The following is a 27,624-nucleotide window of genomic DNA, read 5'->3' as shown; positions in this document are numbered from 1 at the left end:
TTATAATCTGCCGAATGAGGCCGCTTCAGCAGATCAACACTCCTTGTAATAAAGACAGACATCGATCAGCTAATGACAATGCTCATCGGCTGATCGTGTCTTTAGGTCTTGACCTAAAATAATCGGCCGCCAGGCATGCATCGCTACCTGTAATAGTGATGCGCAGCACTGTGTCATACTGGAGTGGCCTATAGTGTCTTTGCCCAAGGTCTGCTACACCTCGCTTTTCTTCCTACCCATCCTCCTTATCATTAGGAATGCCCCCAGGTAGGATTTCTAATCATTGCTGGTCCTGTGGACCTGTGAATAGATGAATAGAAATCCTGGCTGGGGGGGGGGGTTCCTAATGATGAGGAGGGTATGGAGAAAGAAAGGAGAGGCGTAGCAGACCTGGGGCAAAAACACACTAGACCTAGCCAGTATGACAGTGCTGTGAGTTTAAGACACAATTTTTTTCTCTAACCAAGGCAACGGGCGCATTTTAAAAGTCACGACCAGTAAGGATTTACTCTCAACAAATGGATGGTAATCGCTTTAAAGTGACACTGTCACCCTCTTTGTGCATTCTGACATCTCTACACAGGTGTAAAGGGTAAATTTAGCTTTTTCATACTTTATTTCATATCATACGTCATGGTGTTTGCAGTTGATAAAAGGACACTTTTTACTTGAACAGATTGTATTAAGTGGGCGTGGCCTCGCGGCATTAGCGCCACTTAGCCCCGACACCGTGGGTCCTGCCCCTTGATGCCCATTGGTTGGCCGACGTAAAGGGGGTGGGGTCTAGACCTTTCGGCCAGCCTGTTCCAATGGCCAGTGAGGGGCGGGGCTAACTGTGGCATTGTGGGCGGGGCTAAGTGGTGCTAATGCCTCGAGGCCTGCCCACTTAACACAATCTGCAGTTGATAAAAGATGACTTTTTACTTGAACAAGCACCATGACGTATGATATAAAATAAGGTATGAAAAAACCCTTTACACCCTAAACCCTTTACACCTATGTAGAGATGTCAGAATGCAAAAAGGAGGTGACAGTGTCACTTTAAGATCCTCTTCCGACTCTAAACAGAGTAACTAAAAGTCACATATAGTAATAAAGATTGAAATTACCTTTGTCTTCAAAAGGGTTAACAGTTAACAAATGCTTCTCAGATAGAAGTTACAAAGCAAGACCTTTTGGATAAAGATTAATTCCGTAATTTCTTTAGATTCTAAGCAAACCTATGCCAAAACTATTATTATGAGACTTGTGAAGTGAAAAGCTTTGGGACAGCATGCGAATTTGTCATCTAAAAAATATGTCAGGTCACAGCAGAATGACAATAGACGTAACATTCAATGCTTGTATAAAGTCAAATAGTTTGACAATCAACCATAAAAATAAGTTATTACATTACCTTGCAACCTTGCAGCTGGACTCGATCAGATCATTCTCGATATCCAGGAGGCTTGGAGGGAGGCTGAATTCCATGGGAGAGGTCAGTCTTTTTAGGCGAAGTAATCCTATGCAGAATTTGGCACCCATCTCTTCAAGCTCCTTTGTCCCAATCTGCAAACCCTGGAGCAAAAAGAAAATGTGTTTCACTTCAACTACATGGAAAACAGATAATCTGTAACAGGTAATAAATCACTTCTTAAGTGATTGATCTAGCAACTTATATACGGCTTACTGACCAAATTAAAACCTACTCTACAAAGCGGAAAACAATTAAAGGAGAACTCCAGCCAAACATATGATGTCATGGTTCAAAACTCTCTTCTAAAACAAAGAATATGAATGAGCTCCCATTCAAAAAACTGAGGTCACCCCCAGAGGACGGCATCTTGGAAAGGTTTACAATATCACGTTAGACTGGGCATGTGACCCATTTCTAAATATCATCATCCAGTTACGGCAGTAATATTTTAAACCTCTCAGTATAATTTAGACCTTTACGTTGCTGAAGAACACATCTTGTCTATTTCGGGTGGTATCATTAAGATTTCTATATGGGCCGGCAAAGGCGTTGGGCTTAGTATAAACAGAATAGGCCAAGTCCAGCACAATGGCTCGAACGGTATGTTACTAAAGGTCCCTATACACCAGGGGCTTTAGTCGTCCGTTCTTACCGGCGGGTACAGCCATTCATCTAATATGCATTGGGCCCTCACCTGAACAACCACTGAAAGATGATGTCAGTGGTGATAGGAGACGGGAGAGATGAAAAATGACCGCCCAATCCCTGTGAGAGATAAGCAGCAGAGAGAGCTCTTCCGCGGCGGCTTACCCTTCCCATAGAGAACACAGGGACGCTTGGCTGTGCCGAATGTTTTTGTGTATGGGGAGGACACATGGGAGACATCACTGACCATTATTGAAGGTGTATGGGGACCTTAAGAGTTTACCCCCAGCAATCAGCTGAGATTTGTGGAGAACTATTTACTAACTGTTCAATTCCCCTGCAGCAGCACTACAGGTGAAATCAAGCAGTGGACATGAATTAGTAAGCAATAGAAACTCTATGTAATGCTCATGTGTCCTGGGTCCTCGGAAGTTACTGTTCCGGTCTGCCTAATAAATGAGGGTCCTGATTAATGGGGAATCCCCTCCATCCAAACAATTTACACAAAGTATCTGAAAATGGATTTTTTTACAATCCAGCAACCCCTTTACATTTCATCGGGTTAATTACTATAGGGAAGCAGAGGCACAATGACTGAATTAATGATGGTCTTCAGGTAGCATGGGGTTTTTACTGTACCATTCACAAAGTGTTGGGAAGTTCTGTTTTTACTGGACACACCTGTACACACTGTAACACCACTAAAGGCAACAGTGGCTGATGCCTTCTACGCTGGATGAGGGACCAGTGGGCCTCCCTGCTGTCAAATCACGCTGAGCAGGAATGATGGCTGCCAATGATGTTGGAGATGCCAAGGAGTGCGTTATGGTTCAGCTACCTTTGCCTTTGATGGTGGTAGTGGTGGTGTTACAGTGTGGCCAGGTGTTTCTAGTCAATACAGAACTGCCCTACACTTTGTGAATAGTACAGTGACAAGTCCATACTACTTGAATACATCATTATTTCAGTCATTGTGCTTCCGCATGAAAAACACAGGTCTAATCGTAGGCGACAATGCACCAGCTCATCAAGATCGCATCATAAGGGAACGGATGCTGGAGACTGGGGAGACCTCAAATGGAGTGGCCTGCGCTTTCTCCATACCTGAATCCCAAAGAAAACCTATGGTATCAGCTGAGTCACCATGTAGAGGCTTGTAACTCTGTACCCCAGAACCTCAATGAGCTGATGGCCGCCCTTCAAGAAGAGTGGGATGCCATGCCTCAGCAGACAATCGACTTGCGAACTGTATGAAACATAGTTGTCAAGCTGTAAATGATGCTGAAGAGCACATGACAAGTTATTGAGACAGCGACATTTTGTCACAAAAGCAATTAACCACTGTTAATGGCTTTTGTTTCAATAACTAGTTTGAGATGAGGAAATCACCATTGTATGCTTCTATTTAAATGCCTTACATTCATGATATATCACTGTAGCGTAAACGTTTTATGTATTCCATATATTTCACCTGCAAGCCAAATATCCCTAACTTTTTGTGAGTGGTGTATTAAGCCAACAAGTCCCTTAGTACTTGCTGTTGATCCAGGTGTTTTAAACAAGTAGGTCTTAATTTATGAGACTTTATATCTGAAGAGGAGGACAGGGCATCAATCAGATGACCACACTGAGTATTATGAAGAAATCAATGGGCTAACAGGACAATAATATGTCTCTGTCAAATCTAAAACCACTTAGTGACCATGAGGATATACACATGTAATGTTATGTCATACGTAGTGTAAGATGAACCTGGTTACACCCGGACTATTGGAACTAAATACTGAGCTACGTCAAGGTTTCTATAAAAAATTATCAATATAAACACTGTTTTAAAAATCCCCCTGTATATATCAGCAGGACCTTGGCACAAAAGAAAGCAGGAGGACCTCTGCTGGCCAGTCCTTGAAATAGATTACAATATAGCTTGGATCTTGCATATACTGTACATATATATTGAAGTACATATATAGTTGGACATTTATCAAACATGATGTAAAGTGAAACTGGCTCAGTTGCCACTAGCAACCAATTAGATTCCACCTTTCATTTTCCAAAAAGAGCAAAGTGGAATCTGATTGGTTGCTATGGGCAACTGAACCAGTTTCACTTTACACCAAGTTTGATAAATCTCCCCCATAGTGTATATTACAAAATGGAGGCATTTCACCACTGTTCTAGCATTTTACGGAAAGGCCTATAATCTCAGCAAGGCTACTCAGAGGTCACACACACACTAGGCCAAGAACACAGAAGTTTAAACATGGAAACAGGCACATTTGTATGTTAATAATAAATTCATGTAAGAATTGAATATGGAAAAGAGCATGTGAAGTTGTAGAACACCTTTCATAGTTTATTTCTGTTCTACATCTGCTTCAAACCTGAGATCCAGATTATCAGCCAGTTCTTAAAGGGACTGGCCGATAATTAAACCTTTTTTCAACAATCACAACATTTTTTGGTAAATAAAGTTATTTTACTACCTTTGTGTGGCCTTTCATGCTTTTTATCTGCATTTGATGCAAACTGTGTGCCCTGTTCTCTTCCCTGCTCCACCTCCTGTGTACATCATGTGATGGGAGTCCTGTTCCTACTGCTTATTCAGCCAACTTCATCAACTTCCCATTAAACTTTCCCATGCGGAATAGGCAGCCAGTGCAGTGACTGGCACAGAGGGTAAGCACTGGTGTAGTGTCTGGACAGTGAGATCAGCCTGGCTGCTGCTGCATTTAGAATGGACTGGAGGGGAGAGTTAAAGGAAAAGTCTAGGGGTGGGGGCAACACAATAAAGAAGGTATATTTACCTGATTCGGTTCCTACATAGCACGCGTCCCGCTTCTGGCCCCGCCGACAGCCTGCACATCTCCCCCTGCTGCTACGTCATGACCTGGCTGATGGATGTCCCGCTCAGCCAGTCAGTGACTGGGGCAGGATACCGGCCCCAGGCTAAATACCACCCTTCAGTGATGTGGCAGGCAGACATACCCCTGGGAGAAAACATACGTTCTTTATGTTCCCCCCACCCCCAGCCCAATATCAATTTTCACCCCCTGGCGGAATTCTTCTTTAGGAGAAAGGAAGGCCGATTAGTAAGGAGTCATAAGGGGAATAAATTAAAATGACAATAAGAGTTTTTGCTGATACAACAGTGAGAAAAGGACAATATTTAGAGATGTTTTTTAGGGGCAGAGGACAAGAACGTAAAAGGGTCAGGTGTAGAGGGAGGACATACAAGGTTTAGTAGAGGCAGTGGCGTAGCTACCATTGAGGCAGGGTAGGCAGTTGCTATGGGGCCCTTGCAGGAAGGGGGCCCAGGGGAGAAGGTAAGAGGTGTGTCCTTCTGCTTAACCCCTTATGTACTGCAGTATGTAAGTGACCCAATGTTTACTAACATGCTGCAACACAAAAAAAGGGTTAACAAGCAGTAGACAGAGATCTCTGCTTCACTGCTCTGATAACCCCTAACCTCTAATCTCCAGCTGGCAATTAAGTAGGAAAGGAAAATGTGCAGAGCTCCATGCAGAGGTCAGGGGTTATCAGTTATCACCATATTATATATATATATTTATTTATTTATTTATTTTTATGTCACAGTGCTTTGTGTTGTGCGTAGGGGAGCCCTTAAAATGTTTTGCTATGGGGCCCTGTGAATCCTAGCTACCCCCCCTGAGTAGAGGGAGTAGTAGGTCGGTGAGAAGAGCGAGGAAATATAAGGAGCTCAGTTTGCATCAAAAGAAAGCATGAAAGCCTATATATAATTTTATTTAGCAATATATGATCATTACTAAACAGTTAAAAATAGGTTTCATTGTCGGAAAACACCAATAACTGAAAATGTTCTAGATCAGTGGATGGTAGACAGGGTACATAACCCATCTTTCCATCAGGGTCCTAACAAAGCACAGTTCTGCATTTACAACATAATTACATGCAAAACTATATAAAGCAAGTTTTAAAGAAGGGAAGCAGTACCAGCAGCGACCTTCTGATAAAGGTATCAAATGTTTTACTTTAGCATAAGCAGAAGGTTACATTACAGAGAAGCAGATGTGTCAGGACAGTGGTGGGAAATAAGCTACATCCTGGCTGCAGGCTTGGGACATGTCTTCTTGTGGTATCCATTATAAAGAAACAGTCACACTTGCTCATGACCGTTAAAGCAAACAACACAGATTAATGCTGGCGGCATTGATTTCCCATACCCAAAAGGTGGCCCCATGTAAGCAAAGTTAGCTTTGTGATATAGTAAAGGAAAAGTCTGGTGGATTATAAAATCCGGCAGCTAGCAAGGGGGAAATTGATTACAAGTGCTAACTTACCTCTCCCCATGCCCATGGTGAGCGTCAAAATCAGCCCGTCGGGAGGCATTCCCCCCCCCCCCCCCCCCCCCCCCCCGAGTTGTGATGACATCAGGAAAGGCCTGTCTGCTCATCCAATCAGCGACTAGGGCAGCGTCCCGCCCCAGTCACTGACTGGCTGAGTGGCCAGTCCATCAGCCAGATCGTGACATGTCAGCACCGGAGATCACCTGGGACAGGCTTTATCCCCCCTGCTCCCAGAGTTGTGATGTCATTTCAACTCAGGAGAAAATGCCTTCCAGCTCCAGCACAGGGAGAGGTAAATGCCCTATTACACGGAAGGATTATCGTCTGATATCGGACGTTAATCGTTCTGTGTAATAAAAGGCAATAATCAGCTGACATGAACGATGTCGGCTGAACGTTGCAGTCGTTTGTCTTTCAACATTATTCAAAGGCAAACTAATCATACAGCAACGATCTGCTGCCGTCGCTCCATGGAACAGGAGCGGCGGCAGCAGCAGACCGCTGATATATGTTATGAGCTGCCTGCATGATCTAGCGATCACCCAGGCTCCCCCCACACACCTCTCCTGCAATCCCCCCTGCACTTACCCACTCGCTGCTGCCGCGTGAAATAGCAGCGGCAGTGAGTAGGGGACGAGGAGAAGGCGAGTGCTGAAAGCGCTCGTTTGCTCCTCATAGTCGCCCCGTGTAGTAATAGGGGCTTAATTTAGTACTTGTAATCAATTTCCCCTTTGCCCCTGTCAGCTGACGGATTTTTATAATCAGACTGACTTCACTTTTAATTACATTTACCGTACACTAAAAAGCTAGGCTCACACTGCATTTTTGCTGTCCTTTAACCCCTTAAGGACAGAGCCTGAAATGGCCTTAATGACAGAGACAAATTTTATGAATATGACCAGTGTCACTTTAGTCATTAATAACTTCGGGATGCTTTTACCTATCCGGCTGATTCTGAAATTGTTTTCTCGTGACATATTGTACTTTACATTTCTGGTAAATTGGAGTCGATAATCATAACAAATCTTTATGAAAAAAAAACAAATAATGTGAAAAAATGTGAAAAACTGCATTTTTCCAACTTTGAAACTTTTTTGCGTATACAGAAAGTGGTTATACGACATAAATTATATATTAAATAGCATTAGCAACATGTCTACTTTATGTTGGCGGCATTTATTAAACGATCTTTAATTTTTTTTAGACAATAGGAAGCTTAAAACATTAGCAGCAAATTTCCAAATTTTCAGTAAAATTTCAAAATCAGATATTTTTAGGGACCTGTTCAGGTTTAAAGTGTATTTGAGGGGCCTGTATGTTAGAAAGCCCCACAAAGCACCCCATTTCAGAAACTGCACCCCCCACACTCTGCAAAAGCATATCCATAAAGTGTTTTAACCCTTTAGGGGAGTCACAGAAATAAAAGCTAAGTGTGTAAGAAATTTGAAAATTTTAATTTTCTGTGCAGAGATTTTATTGTAATCCAATATTTTTCATAATTATAAACCTATTACCAGAGAAATGCACCCAAATAATTATTGCCCCGTTTCTGCAGTTTATAGAAATACCCCATATGTGGCCCTATTGCGCTATTTGACGCAACCACAAGCCTCAGATACAAAGGAGCGCCTAGTGAATTTCAACGCCTCCGTTATATTTGGTCATTTCTGACTGTACCACTTCAGGTTGGCAGAGGCTCTGGGGTGCCAAAACCTAAAAAACACCCCTAAAGGGACACCATTTAGAAAACTACACCCCTCAAGGAATGTAACAAGGGGTGCGGTGAGCATTTGGACCCCACAGGTGCTTCACAGATTTTCCGAACAATATGGCGTGAAAAAAGAAAAATTTATTTTTTACACTAAAACGTTGTTCTAGCCTTCAATTTTTCATTTTCTTAAAGGGATAAGAGGAAAAAAAAGACACAAAATGTGTAGCGCAGTTTCTCCCGAGTACGGAAATACCCCACATGTGGCGATAAAGTGCCAAGGGGGCGCAGGACGAGCCTCCAAAGGGAAGGAGCGCCAATTGGCTTTTGGAAGCTGAATTTCACTGGAAAGGATTTCAAGGGCCATGTCGCATTTACAGAGCCCTCGTGCTGCCAAGACCCTGGAAACCCCCCACAAGTGACCCCATTCTGGAAACTACACCCCTCAAGGAATCTAACAAGGGGCACAGTGAGCATATGGACCCCACTGGTGACGGGCACAAATGTGGAACAATGTGACGTAAAAGTAAAAAATTTCATTTTTTCACTTTCATGGCACAAATGTGCCCGTCATCAAGGGGTCCATATCCTCACTGCACCCCTTGTTAGATTCCTTGAGGGGTGCAGTTTCCAGAATGGGGTCACTTGTGGGGGGTTTCCAGTGTTTTGGCAGCACGAGGGCTCTGTAAATGCGACATGGCGTTCATCATCCATTCTAGCCAAATCCAACCTCCAAAATCCAAATGGCGCTCCTTCCCTTTGGAGGCTTGCCCTGCGCCCACATGGCGCTTTATGTCCACATGTGGGGTATTTACGGACTCGGGGGAAATTGCTCTACACATATTGTGTGTTTTTTTCTCTTTTAACCCCTTGTGAAAATGATAAATTCAAGGCTAAACCAACATTATAGTGTAAAAAATGTAATATTTCATTTTCACGCCACATTGTTCCACATTTGTGCCCGTCACCAGTGGGGTCCATATGCTCACTACACCCCTTGTTACATTCCTTGAGGGGTGTAGTTTCCATAATGGGGTCACTTGTGGGGGGGTTCAACTGTCTTGGCAACACAGAGGCCTTTTGAATGCAACATGGCCCCTTAAAATCCATTCCATCCAAATCCAGCCTTCAAAAACGAAATGGCGCTCCTTCCCTTCGGAGGCTTACCCTGCACCCGAATGGCGCTTTATGTACACAAGTGGGGTATTTCCGTACTCAGGGGAAATTGCTCTACACATTTAGTGTTTTTTTTTTTATCTTTTAGCCCCTTGTGAAAATGAAAAAATCATGACAAGATTAATGATTTAGAGTAAAAATTTTACAAAAATTACACTAAATGTTGGTCTAGCCTTGATTTTTTCCATTTCCACAAGGGGTTAAAAAAGAAAATTAACACAAAACGTGTAGGGTAGTTTCCCCTGATTACGAAAATACCCCATATGTGGGCATAATGTGCCATATGGGCACAGGGCAAGCCACCAAAGGGACAGAGCGCCATTTAGAGGCTGGAATGGAGGATGGAGGCCATGTCGCAATTACACAGCTCCTGTGCTGCCAGGTCAGTAGATACCCCCGACAAGTGACCCCATTCTGGAAACTACACCCCATAAGGAATCTAACAAGGGGTGCAGTGAGCATATGGACCCCACTGGTGACAGGCACTTACGTAGAACATGTGCCGAGAAAATAAAAAATACCATTTTTTTCATTTTCACGTCCCAAATGTGGCCGTCACTTGGGGGCCATATCCCCGCTGCCCCCCTTGTTAGATTCCTTATTGGGTGTAGTTTCCAGAATGGGGTCACTTGTGGGGGGTTTCTACTGTCCTGGCCGCACAGAGGCTTTGTAATTGCATCATGGCATCCTCTAATGGGAATGGCGGCCATACCTATTTAGCTGGGAAAAAGGGACAATTCTAATTTATTTGGGGGTATTAGGCCAATTATTAGTTTATAAGGTTGGAAATGACAGGTGTCCATCAAACTCAACCTGTGTTGATCCAGAGGAAGGCAAAAACCCGTCGTGAGGCAGACGACAGATGCCTCATCAATGGGAAAAATTCCTTCCCGACTCCATAATGGCGATCAGAATAATCCCCGGATCAAAGTGACCCCTGAAATAGGAATAAGGGACAGAATTTAGATAATGTAGAACCCCAGTGACGTGTGGTGCGCCTTGAAGCGATCCAATATGCAGAGGCCGGGGTGATCAGGACAGGCGTCACACTGGAAATGGTGTCCTTCCTGATCCCCCTGTTACGCCACACTCTGCACTTCTTCTGGGGTCTCCTGTTCTCCAGTGTGGGGGACGTCACCTGGAAAATGTTGTCCTGGTGCGATACGGGGTCCTTCATATCCAGAAGCGCTGGGTCCGCTCCATGGCTGCTAAATATTAGGGCGCTATTACTACTTCTGATATGTTCGGATCGTGCCGCAAGCTACAGTAGCTCGGGCAGTGAGGGACCAGAAGAGGGGGTGCTGGTATAAAAGTTATCCCCGTACAGGTGGTAACCTTTATCCAGCAGTGGGAAGATCAGTTCCCGGACGATCTTCCCACTTGTTCCGAGGATGGGGAAGGGGGGCATCTGGGGGCTGGATTCGGGTGTTCCTTCCTACATACACTCTAAGGGTACATGCACACTGCGGAATCGCGACAGATAACCCTTCGTGCATTCCGCAGTTGGCACCCGCCGGCGGACTGATGCAGGCGCACGTCTCCGTCCGTGTCATAGACTCCATTCTATGCACGGGCGGATTCCGCTCTCCGTCCAACGTGTTCATTCTTTGGATGGACGACGGAATCCGCCCGTGCATAACATGGAGTCTATGACACGGATGGAGACGCTCGCCTCCATCAGTCCGCCGGCGGGTGCCAGCTGCGGAATGCACAAAGGGTTATCCTTCGCCATTCCGCAGTGTGCATGTACCCTAAATCTGTAAGTGTACCCAGAGGTACTCTCACAGAGTTTGTAGAATTTCACACCATACCGCCATCTCTTATTGGGACGGTACTGGCGGAAAAGACGTGTCTGGGGGGCAGCGTACACTACGCTACCCCCAGACACGTCACTGGATGATGAGGATGAATGGAGGAAAGAAGGATCCCCCCCATTCATCCTCACTGGCTGTTTCGGTGTCGGAGGCAATAATAACGTATCCCTCTGACACCGAAAACACCCTGGGGGCCATCTTTATATGGGGACTAGTATATGGGGTATGTAGTGGTGTAGTGTCAAACTTTATTCAATGTAGTGTGGTGTAATGTAGTGTTTTTTACGTGTTTTTTTTACAGTAAGTATAAAAAAAATCTACGCCAACAAAGGAGTTGCTGATAAATGCCGCACTTATGTGCGGCACTTATAAGCAGACCGTGGCAGTAGAATATAGAAAAAAAACACCCTACGCCAAAAAGGAGGAGTTGCTGATTAGCAGCGCACTTTCGTGCGATGCTGATCAACACTCAGCGGCGATAGGGTGCGGAAAATAGAAAAAAAAAAATTGGGGAAAAAAAAAAACACTTTTTCTATATTCTGAATATCCCTGTAGCTGCTGATAAGTGTATTACACATATCAGCCGCTAGGGGGCAGCAGAGCGCAAAATCCGGAAAATGACGAGGCTGGAGCCGAAAATAGCCGAAAGAAGACGACGAGGACCGCCGGAAAGACCCGAAGACCGAACGGAATGACGGAGGACGCCGCGAACCCGGAAGCCGCCGATCAGGAGCCCGGGACAGGTGAGTAATGTACAAATACCTGCTCTGGACCCCTCGGCTACCTAGCTGAGGGGTCCAGGGCAGGTATTTACTATTTTGTGGGACTCTGATCGCCGTGCCACCGGCCCGATCGCCGTGAACGGCCGGCCGGCCGTTCACGGCGATCGGGCCGGTGGCACGGCGATCAACATTACTTTTTACAGTAATGGCGGTCGGTGCCGTCCTCGCGTCCGATCGCCGCTATTGGCTGATCTGAATTGATCAGCCTATAGCAGCGATCGTAAGCACGGGGGGTGTTAACCACCCCCCGTGCCGTGAAGCTATGATGGCCTGCTATGATTTATAGCAGGCCATCTTCCCCGACCGCTGTGTGTGAACACGCAGCGATCGGGGAAACATCGGGCGTAAATTTACGCCCTGATGCGCTAAGTACCAGGGCGCCAGGGCGTAAGTTTACGCCCGATGTCGTTAAGGGGTTAAAAGAAAAAAGAAAAAAAAAGATGGTAAAAACGGATGCTGTTGTATCCCATACTGCAGAATCCATTTTCCACTGACAAACAGTCTCTCTCCTCACTGCAGGAGACAGATTCTGTGGGAAGTCTATGAGCCCATATTCTACAGCGAGTAAAGAGATGAGTAGAGAAGCACTTAGCCAAGTGCTTCTTCCTACTAGTTCTAGGGATCAGTGGAAGTCTGAAAACCCAGACCTCAGCTAATCAAAAATTTTGCTTAAATGACAACAACACTTTAAAGTTAGTATGTAAGTGACAGTCATCTAATGTTGCTGACAAAAATGATTTGTTAGTTTATGAGGGAACATGCCCGGTATATGGAACACAAATGTATGAGAAAAAAGGAAATAGTTCACACCCCAAAGGGAAATCAAATTTCCTTTAGCTCTAATGGAAAAATGAAATTGAGCAGTGATCTTTAATTGGGAGAGATTGGAAAAATGGAAAGAAATAAATCAGGTTAACCAGAAACACATGGAATTCCATGCATCCATTTAGGCAATGTAAACGGAAGCAGAGCAAATGTGGTATTAATAATATGGATCAAAAATATATGGGTCCTGTAAACAAATTCACTATAGAAAGTTCATATTGGTATCGAAACTGTAGTTTTTAAAATAATAGTAATACTACAATAGTGAGGTCACTCTTCCGTCTATAGCAGACTATGGATTTGTGGACACAGCAGGTAATATTCAGAAGCTGTAAAGTATAATGGAGTCCAGCTGTGACATCAGTCTAGACTGGCCCCATTGGTAATCTTATACATATGAAAAATGAATTCCATGTTATTACTGTAGTATTATTATTATCAGCAGTCACTATTGTCATAGAGAAGAGAAGGAGATTGCACATGGCCATACCTTGTACTTCCCCTGGTCACAGCCGCACAGCGTGCTCTCCATTGTGTAACTCCTCTGGACGCCCAGTTCTCTCCATACGACAACGCGAGCAGTAGACTCTTTGGATTTCTCCACAACAAAACTACAGCTGCTTATGGAAAATGCTGGAGCAATCTGGCTTAGGACTTTGGGAAGAGTCTGGAGTGGTAGACAAATGTCAGAGACTTAGAGAGTACTTCGCTTCTGAACAACATTTCATCAAGAATAAGTGGAGGACACTTGCAAACAATTTGCTTTTCAGTTTTTGTACTTTTAGTATTCGTATAGTAATAATTGTGAATTATTAATAGATAAGATAAAGATAAGGATTGGTTCACACCTGTATTGGGGTTATTGTATAATTTATTACAAGATGGCTTACTCATTTTATTACTGTGTAATGTAATACAATGAACCCTTAGGGGACACAGAAATTTAGCATTTTTTGCATTTTCATTTTTTACTTCTCACATTCTAAAATCCGAAACTTATTTTTTTGCAAAACTAAATTTACTTTTTACTGACAACTTTTATTTTAAACTTATAAAGAAGCTATGATAAGTTAGCCAATCAGGCCACAAAGCCCACACACAGAAGTGTGAGGCTTGCGGCTTACGGGAGAAGAAGAGATCAGGCACCTGGGGGCCACAACCACACCGCCTATCACCACTGAACCAGCAGGCGATGCGTTTAAAGCCCCCTCAGAGCCCGTTTTAAGACTTCAAAATAGGATCTAAGAGGTTAATTCATATCAACGTGGCGATCAGGACGTGCCAATCAGATGGCCAATCAGTATAATAGGACTTTGTCTCCTGATCTCCCATTATAATGGCAGTGCCACATCGAGACGTATAGTAATATCTTGGTGCTGCTAAGGGTTAACATAGTTTAAAGGTGGACACACAGTAATTTCAGAATAATAATCTTTAGGTTTAAAGGGGTAGTGCAGTGTAAAACATTTTTTCACTAAATAACACAGATTACAAAGTTATACAACATTGTAACGGGTGTTACTTAAGTAAATGGCCCCCTTCCCCATGTACTCCAATACCCCTCTCCCCCCCCCAACCGCAGACCCAGAAGAGTGATACAGTATACTCACTAAAAAAATGTCGACCCCGGACGCCATTATGGGACGTTTATCTTCAGGAAGCCGGCCTGACTGCTCCAGCCCTCCCTCATGCCGCCCCCCCCTCCAACGCATCATCAGCTGCTCAGTCGACATTGGCTGAGCATAACAGAAGCCCCAGACGTCTTTGTAATGTGTGTTATTTAGTGAAAACATGTTTTACACTGCACTACCCCTTTTAGCATTTGTGATTATGAAGCTGGACAGTGGGATAGTAATATATTATGTATAATCCTCCATTTAAATTAAGGTGGATAGACTCAAAATATCATAAAACCATTCAGCATGACTGATATATAATCACTTATTTTCAAAGAGATCTTACTCTCTTTTGCAAATTCTAGGCTTTAGGCTGGGTTCATACTACGATTTTGCAATCAGTTTTTTGGAGAACCGAATGCAGTTGTGTCCATCCGTTTTGATCCGTTTTCCCATTGACTTACATTATTAAAAAAAAAGGATCAAAGCACATCCTTTTTTTTTTAATGTACTCAAAAATGTACCTGACCTTATTTTTGTGTACGTTAAAAAAACAGATGCATTTTGATACTTCTTTTTTTTTATGGAAGTCAATGGAAAAATGGATCAGTATGGAAGCACACAATTGCATCCGTTTTTCCATCCACTTTTTGCATAAACAGATGAAAAAATGGATTGCAAAAAGATATTTTGAACCCAGCCTTACATACATTGTGATTTGCCCAAAGCAACCAATCACAGCTCAGCTTACATATCCTAAGCAGCTCTAGTAAAATGAAACCTAAGCTTTGATTGGTTGCTGTCGGCCACAGGTATCAAACTCGTAAGGCCCTCCACTCTGTTTATGCATGATGGGAATTGTAGCGACACCTGGAGGGCTGCACTTTGACACCTGTGCTGTGGGCAAACTGCTCTGGTTTTTGTCTCGCACATTGATAAATCTGGGACAGTGAGTCAAGAACTCAGTCATCTAATGTAAGTGATATTCACTGTACGTACCCTGTATCCACTATCTTCTACTATATCACATGAGGCAGCGCTGACATTAGTGTGCCAAACTGTCTCTTTAATACTGCAGCCGTACATGAAGACATTTTTCTTGCGGGAATGTCCATGATAATCACAGTAAACCTAAGCAAAAGAATATATACATATAAAATATACTGAAATATTGAGTGAGAACTTTTAAAGTAACAGAGACACAATGGGAAGGGAGCTATCAAAAGTGGCGAAGGGAAAGGCCTATAGCAACAAAAATGACAGCTACAATATGTCCCCATCCAGTTCACACACTAAAAGGGGTTGGCCAGGGGGAAATCATCTGAAGCATTCTGCAACCTGGTGTTCCATTCCAGGCATCTTGAAAGTCTCCCTTCCGAGACATGGAGTGACAGGTCTAAGGGCCCTTTTACACGGAAAGATTATCTGCCAAAGATTTGAAGCCAAAGCCAGGAATGGACTATAAACAGAGATGAGGTAATAAAGGAAAGCCTGAGATTTCTCCTCTTTTCAAATCCAGTCCTGGTTTTGGCTTCAAATCTTTGGCAGATAATCTGTCAGATAATCTTTCCGTGTAAAAGGGCCCTAAGTCCCGATCATTGCGTGCAGGTGTGGTTTTGCCCACATGCGATGATCAAGACCTAGACCCACCCCTCCACATCTCGTAAGGGGTGAAACTTTTAGCACCAGGGAGCAGAAGGCTTCAACCACATTCTCCTCTCGGGATAACTCCTTTAACCCCTTCTGGACCGGGCTAATTTTCGTTTTTGCGCTTTTATTTTTTCCTCCTTGTGCTTAAAAGGCCATAGCAGTATAAATACGGCCGTACTTTATGCGCCTGTGAACACTGCCTATTGATCTATGGGATCCCGTCCGGAGCGTACACACATCGCCGGGATCCCGTGCGGCGCCGCAAATAACTGACATGTCAGTTTTATGCGGCCGCAATTCAGTGAATTGCGGCCGTAGGAAACCCTGTCAGTTCACACAAGGAAGCGAGCAGCTCCGGCCGCTTGCTTCATTGTATGCTGTGGGAGGTTCTGATGCGGGAAAGATCATCCGGCCGGTACTTAAGTACCGGCCGGGATGATCCAGGCAGAGATCAGCCGTTCCGTGACCTGGCCGGGGTCACGGAATGGCCGGTCATTCATGTAATGTGAACATAGCCTTACACCTACAGACCCACATGAGCCCTTATTTTTTGCATCACTAATTGTACTTTGCAATGGCAGACTTAATTTTTGCATAAAATATGCTACAAAACTAGAAAAAACTTATATGCGCGGTGAAATTGAAAAAAATTCTTTTCTTCGTTTTTACGCCGTGTGTCCTATGGAAAAAACTGACATGTTATATATGTCCCTAATGTCAGTACGATTAAAACGATAGGCAACTTGCATAACTTTTATATTGATTGATGGCTCGGAAAAAATAAAACCTTTTACAGAAAATATACGTTGCTTGAAATCGCTCTATTCCCATGTTTATAGCGCTTTTATCCTTTGGTCTATGGGGCTGTGTGAGGTGTCATTTTTTTCTATCGGTACCTTGATTGCGCATATGCGACTTTTTGATCACTTTTTATTACAAATTTTCTGGATTTATTGCGACCAAAAATGCACATTTTTGCACTTTTTTAAAAAAAAAAAATTTGCGCTTACGCCGTTTACCATGAGGGATCAGGAATTAAATAAATTTATAGTTCGGGCGATTACACACCGAACATGTTTGTTTATTTATTTTTTATTTATAACATGGGAAAAGGGGTGATTCAAACTTTTATTAGGGGAGGGGATTATTTATTAATAATACAACTTTCTTTTTTCTTACACATATACTAGAAGTCCCCCTGGGGGACTTCTACTATATGCACACTGATATCTCAGAGATCTATGCAGTATAGTTATACTACATAGATCCATGAGATAGGCATTCTATTGCTTTCCGCTGCAGACAAAAACAATAGAATGCTGAGCCGGGATCAGCGCCGTTACGGCGCAGACCTCTGCAGGTGCCGGATGCAAGGATTGCCCCTCTGTAACTATGTCGCGGGGGGCAATTTACACCACTAGACACCAGGGATGGCTTAAATACAGTATTCAGATGCAACTGTAAACTTTGACAGCTGCATTTGAATACTTAATTAGCAGGCACAGCGCTCGGACCGTGCCCGCTAATAGCCACGGTCCTGGGCTACAAGCGGAACCCAGGACCGCGGTGGTTCAGAGCGGGTCGCCACGCCGCTACACCCTCGTGCAGGAAGGGGTTAAAGTGTCATTGTAGTTACAACTTTCAAAATCTAAATCAACAGTAGATGTGATATCAAAATCTAAATCATAGAAACATAGAAACATAGAAGATTGTCGGCAGAAAAAGACCACTGGGTCCATCTAGTCCGCCCTTTTAGTATTTTCTTCCTTATTATCTTAGGATAGATATATGTCTATCCCAGGCGTGTTTAAATTCTGTTATTGTAGATTTACCAACCACCTCTGCTGGAAGTTTGGTGGTTGGTAAATCAACAGTAGATGTGATATAAAGGAAGTTTTCATATTACATTCATTATTTTATCATGGAAAACACGGAAACTTTCAGAAAACAGGAAGTCCTGTGTATCCCAGGTCATCTGAGCTCTCACAGAGAGAAGGCAGTCATGTGACAGATGGACACATTGAGCTGTGACTCTCTGCACTGGCCAGAATTCCTGTGTTTAGTCTGTTTTGTTTTTTTTTTCAACCACCACAAGTCAGAAAATCAGCTTTCAGAAGACTGGACCTGGATTTCTGGTAAGTACAGCATTGTTTCACAGCATGATAACAAAAAGAAAAAAATAATAATCTATATTGCAAACTTTATTTACCTGGTATTGCTCACACCCCAGAAAGGTGAAAATAACTTTAATATACCTGTACTAGGAAGTCCTACCTTCTTTTACTAGTACAAATGGTGAATGATATGAATCAGCCGGTTACCTTATTTTCATGCGGCAGCTCCAGAATACTGTCTACCTTTTTTTTTTTTTCAGATTTGGGATAGGTCAGTCAAACAAAAGGTAACTGGTAAATCTATACAGTTCTGCATACAGATATCTAATATCAACATGGTACTGCGTAACAGAGTCAATCAACAAGTCAAAACAATCTAAACAATATTAGATTTAATGTATAATAGGAAGTTCTTGCATCCCTTTACACTAGAGCCAACACTGCATGCTTTGTCTTCTGTATAGTTAATAATATATACAATCCATTTTTTACATTTCTATGTTACATACCAGCGGAACACGTTTGATAGATGCCAAATACTGCAGGAGGCCTTTGGTGTGGTATATTGTAGGATGTAAATCTGCATTGGGGCTTTGCCATTGCCTGTTGAGATCTTCTCCACTTAAAGAGCAACGATGGCTGAGGAGAAAAAGCTGTAAGACTCTTGAAAAGTTTCTAATTGATTTTCACCTTTTATACACAGCTAGTATATTAAAGAGGTATTCCAGGACAAAATCACTTTCTCCTATCAACAGGATAGGGGAAAAGTAGTAGATCCTGGGGGGCCTGACCTCTGTACCTCTCGCTGATCTCCATATCGGTGGTCGGATCCCCGCAACCTCCTACTTTTCCTCTATCCTGTCGATAGGGAAAAAGTGAATTTTTGCTGGAATCTCTTTAATATGTGCCACTTACTTTCCATTGATGACTCCATCTGGGTTTAACATAGGAACAATTTTAAAAATGTAGGATTCCCGGAGATTCTGTGCAGTGGGACTGTTCCCCATAAGAAACTCCAGCGTGCCCTTCATTACCCAGCTAGCATTTGTCTCTCCTGGGTGGACCCTGGAGGTTAAGAAAATGTAGGGGCGATTTCCTGGAGACAAAAGATACACAAATTAAATGACTTGACATTTTACAGATTTTTCCAGGTTCAGGTTCTCAAACCTTACTAATATTGTAACCTATGGACCCTGGACTCGGTAATCTACACCTATTTTGGGGCTACAGTTTATATTAAAAGGGGTACTCCGGCTCTGATAAATAAAAGAATCAATGAATCATAAACATAGTTTTGACATTTACCATCTACATTTACAGAGTCGGTCTCCATTTGAATTTCCCACTGTTTGCAGGTCCCTGAATCTAGTTAGTGGCTTCATTTTTTCTTCACTTCCTGGTTTGGGCTTTCCCATGATGCACTTTGTCTCCTGTGATGTTTAACTGACTTACATCTTGCTCAGCCAATCAGAGCTGAGCAACCGGAATCATCTGACAAAGGGAGGCTGGCCTAACAGGGCTTAGGCCAGTTTTCCTCTTGATGATGTCATTGTCACTAAATGGCTGCCACAGAAAAACCTGGGGTCAACAGTCATTAGGTAAGAATGAGTTTACTTCACTTCCTGATGGGGGGGTTGAGGGGGGAAAAGATAGGGAAGGGGGGCAGATAGGTGATTGTAATGTGTATCAATTACTGGGAAAAAGCTTTTCGCTGGAGTACCACTTTGAAGAACTCCTGACAAACCAACGTGTGTGGTAACATATCATATATGCAGCATGCTCAGCGGCCTGGGAAACCACAAGTAGGTTTCCATCAGGTAAGCTACTGCAACATCAAAAAATTATTACCGTACAGCTACAGTATACTTCACACAGCTTGAGGATCCTCAGCTATATAGATGATTTATAAATCAAATATACATTTATATACACAGAAACATAGTTTCTTTTCCTAAACCACAGTATCGTTCTAATCTGAAGCTCCCTTATTCTTATAAAGGAATCTAATAAGTATTGGACATGGCTGTAAGGAAGAACTCACTAGAGTGATATAATGTATTTAACTCAATTACCAGACCAATCATCAGCTGTGTCACATGGTACCAGCTAAAGAGGCCTGTAACCGTATAGAATATTCCTCATAGCTGTAAGGAGATCTCTCAAATGATTGATGAGGAAATGGATTTGGTAGACAATTTCAACTCACGGAACTGATAGACATGCTCATAGTAATTGGACTCGGGCATAGCAGTTATGGTGACTACTGGGCATCCATTTCCAGCTAGAGTTTCACATAATACGTCATTGCGGAAATAGATCTGCTGGGGGTTGTGTAGAGACTCCAGTTTTTGAAGGTGCATCTATGGGGAAAAAAAGGAAAATAGAAAATCATTGTCTTCTATTTACTGTAGTTTAGAAAGAAATATCAGCAATTGTAAGGGATTTTGCACACAATGGATTTTTACAGACTGTAAAAAAATCTGCACGCAGTCCATTTTAAGTTCTGTGTCAATCCTGTTGTAAAACCACTCCACGTTACTTTCACTGTGAATCTGTGTCGTAGTTTATACACAGTGCAGGTATATTCTTATGGACATGTCTTCACATGGAAACCACATTGGGGTTAAAGGATGTGCATTGTCTATATACCCCCAGAATTGTAAAGTGGGGCTGAACAATATAATAATAATAATAATCATAATAATAATAATAATAATAATAATAATTATTATTATTATTATAAAAAATATATATATATATATATATATATATATATATATATATATATATAACAACAATAATAATATTTATATATTTGCAATCAGATACCATGAATGGTTTATAGATTAGATTACTAGTAGTGTAATACTTTGTGGACAAATTTTCCAATATTGTATGAGGAATTTAATAATCTCACCTGCAATGTGGAATATGTGTAAGGATAGTGATATGCAAAATAGCAGACATCGTCTTTGTGTACAAAGCTCACAGTAAATGTCAGAGTATAGTAGGACTTTCCCTTCTGACCTCCAGTAGCTATTGAACTCCTTGAGAAATGGTTCCTATGGGGAAGAAGCATAGAAGTTAAAAAGAGAGAAGGTTTACAGGCTGGTATGACCATGGACCAGTAATATAAATCCTTATTTCATGGTAAAGCTGTGGATTTTCCACCTGGATTTGTGGGCTGCTCTTCTGCCGGGAAATGCACAGTTGCCACTACTCACCCTGATGTGAACATTTTGGTGCAGGAAAAAAAAGGTTAATGAATAATAAAAAAAGAAAAAAAATCTGCAGCTGCAGGTGACCTAACGCCTAAACAATATGTATTGTGGAAATAAGGAAACTGCCACTAATACAAAGCCTATTTGCAACATAAACTGACATGCCACATACAGTACTTACAACTGCACTGGTTTACACACAACAGTTATTTTTCACAACGTGTTGATAGCTGTTAAGAGTTAAAGGGGTAGTTCAGCAAAAAAAGAACAAAAAAAAAAACATTTCTTTCAAATCAACTAGTGCCAGAGATTTGTCAATTACTTCTATAAAATATTCTAAAGTTTTCCAGTACTTATCAGCTGTTGTATGTCCTACAGAAAGTGGTATTCTTTCCAGTCTGGAGAGCAGGAGAGGGGAATTTTATACTGATCTGAACAGTACCTGTCGAGGACAGATGTGGCAGCAGAGAGAAATATGTCACACTGGAAACCACTTCCTGCAAGTACTGGAAGACTTGAGATTTTTTTTTTTGCTAAACTACCCCTTTAAATCTCATTTATTTTGCTTGTACTGTAACAAACTGGATTCTCTCTCTAAACCTGCAGTTTATCCATTTAGAATGGAAAGCTATCTGCTACACTGCAGGAGATGAGCTTTCTCCTATTGATACTATACTTTGCTCTTTAGAGTCCAAAAGCTTGCAAAACCTTTATCCCTGGTGGGCTGCTTTCTAGTGTTTTTTTTCCCCACATGTAGGAACACAATGTATATTAGACACTTGAACTAGGAAGCAGATAAGCACAGGTATAAAGGTAGAAGGATCAATACGAAAATAAAATAATTTACTTACTTATAATAACATATATCAGTTCCAACACGGATCCACCAAGGCCGGGAAGCCAATGCTTCCTGTACAGAATACATAAGGGGCTGCATCCCTTTTGAATAAAACACAAACATTCAGTATTATTATTCTTTTATGGCATTAATCTATTAGTTATCACCAAATGGATACACCTCATGGGCCTGCCCTTATGATTCACCCTATACTTCCAGACATATTTACCCTTCCAGACCCTAAGAAATCGCCACAATTCTCAACAATTAGGGTTATCAAGGAGGTACAAGGAAAGAAAGTCTACAATGTTGCCTAAAATATGTAGAGTCTGCTATACACTTCAAGGACACTGTTCTACATATATTGTTAAAGGGGGTTATGCAGCGAAAATCTTTTTCCTTCAAATCGAGTTGTTTTAGAAAGTTATATAGATTTGTAATTTACTTCTATTTAAAAATGTCCAGTCTTTCAGTACTTATCAGCTGCTGTATGTCCTGCGGGAAATATTTTTCTGTCTGACATCTCTGTCCAAGACAGGAACGGTCCCACAGCAGGAGAGGATTTCTATGAGGATCTGCAACTGCTTTAGACAGTTCCTGACATGAACAGTGGTAACAGCAGAGAGCACTGTGTCCGGCTGTAAAGAAAACACAACTTCCTGCAGGAAATACAGCAGCTGATAAGTATAAGAACACTTGAGATTTTTTTAAATAGAAGTAAATTACAAATCTTTAAAACTTTCTGAAACCAGCTGATTTGAAAGAAAGATTTTTTTTTGCCGGAGTACCCCTTTAAATGTTATGCTACTCTATGTTACTCTAGATGTGGATGTTGAAAAGTGACAAAATGACTTTGACAGGAAGCACAGCTGGCATATAGAAATGATATAACACTAATGTCTGATCAGTGGGAATGCCAGATGTAAAACAATGTGGTTGCAACTCCTTGGATAAAGCCTACCCCAATACCCCTAGAATGGCAGTAAGCTGAAATTCTTGATGTACTCCTTTGCTACAAAACATAAGTGTCATATAATCTCTGTCCTAGTAATCTATGAGGCCCCAGAGGTTGGACACCCTCTGATCAATACATTAACAGCATCTAAACAACATCTAGTAGCTATAGTATCTGTGATTAAGAAGAGAAATCACTTTTATTTTTGAAATCTTGTTTTGTAGTCCACATTTCTAAAGACAAAAAAAGCACACACAACAGTCTTAAAGGGGCCAGGGCTTTGTCACTGGTATATGTCAGAATACCTCGAAAAGGGTATTGCCACAAATACATACAATGAGGGGTCCATTGACATGAATGCACAAAACATAGGCCCAGATTTATCAAGGTGAGTAAAACAGACGCTGGTGTAAATTGCCCAGAGTAGCCAATCACAGCTCAGCTGTCAGCTCTGGCAAAATGAAAGCTGAGCTGCGATTGGTTGTTGAGGGCAACTGCAACCATATTTCTATTTTATACCGGGCCATAGTAAACTAGTTACTACACTTATTCAGCAATATACATCAGGATATCCTTCTGAAAGCACCCGACATACGCTAGTGATGCAGAACCCAGACCTGATGTAAAGGAGTCCCTAAATTTGTTCCACCTCTGAAAGTACCAAACTTTTCTAATATAACTCTTATTGAAATACAAGACCTCAGTCCCATGGGGTGATAACTTACAAATGTGAGATTTGTGTACACACATCCATAGAGAAACATCTATAGGAACACAGTGCAACAGTGGCTTTCCACTGGTGAGCTAGAACTGCACTGTAAAGAAAAAGCAGTTACGCCGGTCCCTCTACCTATACATAGGACTCTGATGTATGGTTATCAAAAGGCTCTGAGAGGAAATACTTCTTAAAGGGTTCTTAAAGGGAATCTGTCACTAGATTTATTAAATCTATTAAAAATTTAATAAATAAGGGCAGCATAAACTAGTGATATAAATACTGAACAGATCGGTGTATTACTCACATCATTTAGTTCAGCCGTTCTCCTAATATGCAGGAGAATAGGATTCTGGCCACACCCCTCCCCCGCCCTCCAGCTGCTGATTGACAATTCACTGCCTATCAGCAGCTGGTGGGTGGAGTTTTCTGCTTTTCATGAACATTGAGGACTACTGGGCTCATGCACATAATGGAGAGGACTACTTATTATCCAGGTTATTCAGGAGGATATCTCCGAATCAGCTGCACAGAACAATGTAAGTAATACATCATTCTGTTCAGCTTCTCTATCACTAGTTTAGGCTACCCTTAGATAGGACAGCATAACCCTACTCACAGAGTCTCTTTAAAGAGTTTGTGCTACATACTGTTCATGCTCAGCCTTACCATAGTTAAACTGACTGTTGGACTTCTCACAATTGATTATATTAAAGCGATAAGCTGTCCCAGTTTTCATTCCGCTCACTTCAAAGTAAAACCACTGATGGTAATGGTTGCTGTTTATATCGGAGTTCAGGATGAGATCGTATTCATTTCTGAAAAATAAATCAGGTGCAGTTTTTGTCCCTTTAAGCATTATTCCTGAGGTGGGAGAATCAAGGGGATGTCTTACTTTCTTATCTGAATAACCTTCCGCAGGTTTCCAGATTCAAACTTCGAGTTGAACTTGAGAACTTCGCTCTCATCCGGTATGGAACAGCTGCATTGTATTTAGAAGGAGGGAAGAAGATGTTAATCCTCAGTAGTCCTGAATAATCTTTCCTGCAAGCACCATAATATTCCCCAGGAAACATCAAGATTAATGCGACGTGTGTCAGCAAAGCCTGTAACATCTATCCTCACCCAGAAAAACATGGAGTTAGTAGGTAAATGCTAGAATCTGCCAACTGAACAAATGACTAAATATCCCATTGATACTAATGATCCCAAAATGATGTAATAGAATACGCAAGTAAACAAGCACTAAACTAAACTAGCACTTCGCATTACACTTTATTTTTTTATTTCTTTTGAAAAAAAGAGTGAACGTAATTTTCTTAGGACTTCTATAGTGATGGGAGACCTCTGCCGGAAACCAGATTACTACAATTTAGCCAACAGACTCTTAACATATTAAGTAATCTGAGACCTTACACTTGTCAAATAAAATTTCCATTGGTTTCCACATGAGAAAAACATTAGGAAAAAGTTCTGTAAGTTGTACTTTCTTTAACTTGAAAATATGGACATTAATTTTTAATCAGTTTGAAAAACAAAGCAGCCCAGCACGGTTCGTTTTTTCGCTACCATTCAACTTCAAACTTCAATGTTCGTGTCAGGAACTGCAGGGCTGTCTAAGCACAGTGCTGTACAGAGCAGGGTCCTGTTCCTCTTGTGACCAGTACAGATATTACAAACAGGTAAGTCACATGGACACATTTTAGGCAGTTGACTGCCCTTTTCATTATGAGAAACATGGTCAAAACTTGCTTTTATAAGGGTCATGTGTTGCATGCTTTGGCCATGTTTCTCGGTCAACTGCCTGAAACATATCCATGTAACAACCACATCAGTAAATGAGTGCCAATCTCAGTAGTCCTTTACAGAGCCTTCAAAAGGCATTTGCGGCTATCAGCTATAAGCCATGCATCCCCTATTACAGGGGTCCTCAACTGGCGGAGCGCGGTCCGAACCCAAACCGCGGAGGCCAGCTGTCTGGACCTCTGCTGCAGCTCAGTATACCTGTATACTGAGCTGCACTCTGCACAGTAACTATGGGAGCTCGTAACGAGTGCTCATAGTTACCACGCAGCAGCACTGACAGAGAGGGAGCCATTGACTCCCTCCCTGTCAGTCACCCCTTACTAGCCGCAGCGGTCACAAGAGGCCGCTCTCTGCCTCTGGTTTCGGCGCTCGAGTGACATCACTGGAGCGCCAACGCCAGGACAAGGGGAGAGCTGACTCTTGTGATCACAGCAGTGCGGCCACAAGAGCGGAGATAAGAGGAGACGCCTATAAGTGTTTGTTTTTTTTATGCTATATGGGAGGGGTAGAGCACACAGGGGGGCAATATGGGAGGGGAACTGTGCACAAGGGGGCTATATACTACAGGGGGAGAGCGCACAGGGGGCTATATACTTCTAGGGAAGAGCGCACAGGGGGGCTATATACTACTGGGGGAGAGCGCACAGGGGGGGCTATATACTACAGGAGAAGAGAGCACAGGGGGACTATATACTACAGGGGAAGAGAGCACAGGGGGGCTATATACTACAGGGGAAGAGAGCACAGGGGGGCTATATACTACAGGGGGAGAGAGCACAGGGGGGCTGTATACTACTGGGGGAGAGCGCACAGCGCACCCCTGATGGAGACGAAATGTACGTCAGGGTTTTGCGGCATCCAGGACGAGCAGTGAACTGTGTATGGGTATGTTCTGCACCTTGCCTATTTTAATGCAGCACTTTGTCACTTTACTATCAGATGGCTGACTACGTTATTACCACAGCATTATAGGTTCAAAACCTGTTACTTATGCCATCTGTGTATTGTTAGACTAGTTTCCAGTATTTACAGCGTGGTGCAGTCGTGGTTACCCTGACTTGCTCGTACCTGAGGTGCTGTTTTCCATGTGTGGTTTTCTGAATTTTTTACTGCTATTCTACTACTATATTTTTAATTAATAAAGTTATGGATTGTAATACATTTTGGAGTTTAATTTTATTCTAGTGAATTACTACACATAAGGTCTTTACTGCTCATAGGATTATAAAGAGTAGGAGAGCACAGGGGGGCTATATACTACAGGGGGAGAGAGCACAGGGGGTCTAAATACTACAGGGAAGAGAGCACAGGGGGGCTATATACTACAGGGGGAGAGAGCACAGGGGGGCTATATACTACAGGGGGAGCGCACAGCGGGGGGCTGTATACTACTGGGGGAGAGCACAGGGGGGCTATATACTACTGGGGGAGAGCGCACAGGGGGGCTATATACTACTGGGTGAGAGTGCACAGGGGGGCTATATACTACAGGAGAAGAGAGCACAGGGGGGCTATATACTACAGGGGAAGAGAGCACAGGGGAGCTATATACTACAGGGGGAGAGAGCACAGGGGGTCTGTATACTACAGAGGGGCTATATACTACAGGGGAAGAGAGCACAGGGGGCTATATACTACAGGGGGAGAGAGCACAGGGGGTCTACATACTACTGGGGAAGAGAGTACAGGGGGCTATATACTACAGGGGGAGAGAGCACAGGGGGGCTATATTCTACTGGGGGAGCGCACAGAGGGGGGCTGTATACTACTGGGGGAGAGCACAGGAGGGCTATATACTACTGGGGGAGAGCGCACACAGGGGCTATATACTACTGGGGAGTGCGCACAGAGGGGCTATATACTACTGGGGGAGAGAGCACAGGGAGGTTATATACTACTAGGGGGGAGCGCACAGGGGGGCTATATACTACAGGGAAAGAGCACAGGGGGGCTATATACTACAGGGAAAGAGCAC

General features: G+C 42.7%; 1 protein-coding gene across 6 annotated transcripts in view; it reads right to left on the bottom strand.

The window, feature by feature from the left end:
* Positions 1-27,624, bottom strand: part of AGTPBP1 (ATP/GTP binding carboxypeptidase 1) — a 96,746-nt gene that overhangs the window by 12,648 nt on the left and 56,474 nt on the right. For all 6 annotated transcript variants that reach the window (XM_069961778.1, XM_069961779.1, XM_069961775.1 and 3 more), the window contains 10 exons: positions 24,739-24,825; positions 24,513-24,661; positions 22,187-22,274; positions 21,032-21,176; positions 20,321-20,474; positions 19,030-19,210; positions 18,624-18,753; positions 15,350-15,481; positions 13,225-13,401; positions 1,397-1,557 (listed from right to left, as the gene is read on the bottom strand). In XM_069961778.1, coding sequence (XP_069817879.1) covers positions 1,397-1,557; positions 13,225-13,401; positions 15,350-15,481; positions 18,624-18,753; positions 19,030-19,210; positions 20,321-20,474; positions 21,032-21,176; positions 22,187-22,274; positions 24,513-24,661; positions 24,739-24,825 — 1,404 coding nt within the window. The remainder of the gene's footprint in view (positions 1-1,396; positions 1,558-13,224; positions 13,402-15,349; positions 15,482-18,623; positions 18,754-19,029; positions 19,211-20,320; positions 20,475-21,031; positions 21,177-22,186; positions 22,275-24,512; positions 24,662-24,738; positions 24,826-27,624) is intronic.

The sequence above is a fragment of the Dendropsophus ebraccatus genome, chromosome 3 (assembly GCF_027789765.1).
Source record: "Dendropsophus ebraccatus isolate aDenEbr1 chromosome 3, aDenEbr1.pat, whole genome shotgun sequence".
Classification (NCBI taxonomy): domain Eukaryota; kingdom Metazoa; phylum Chordata; class Amphibia; order Anura; family Hylidae; genus Dendropsophus; species Dendropsophus ebraccatus.
The sequence above is the reverse complement of the archived record's forward strand: the minus strand, read 5'-3'. Positions and strand labels throughout refer to the sequence as shown.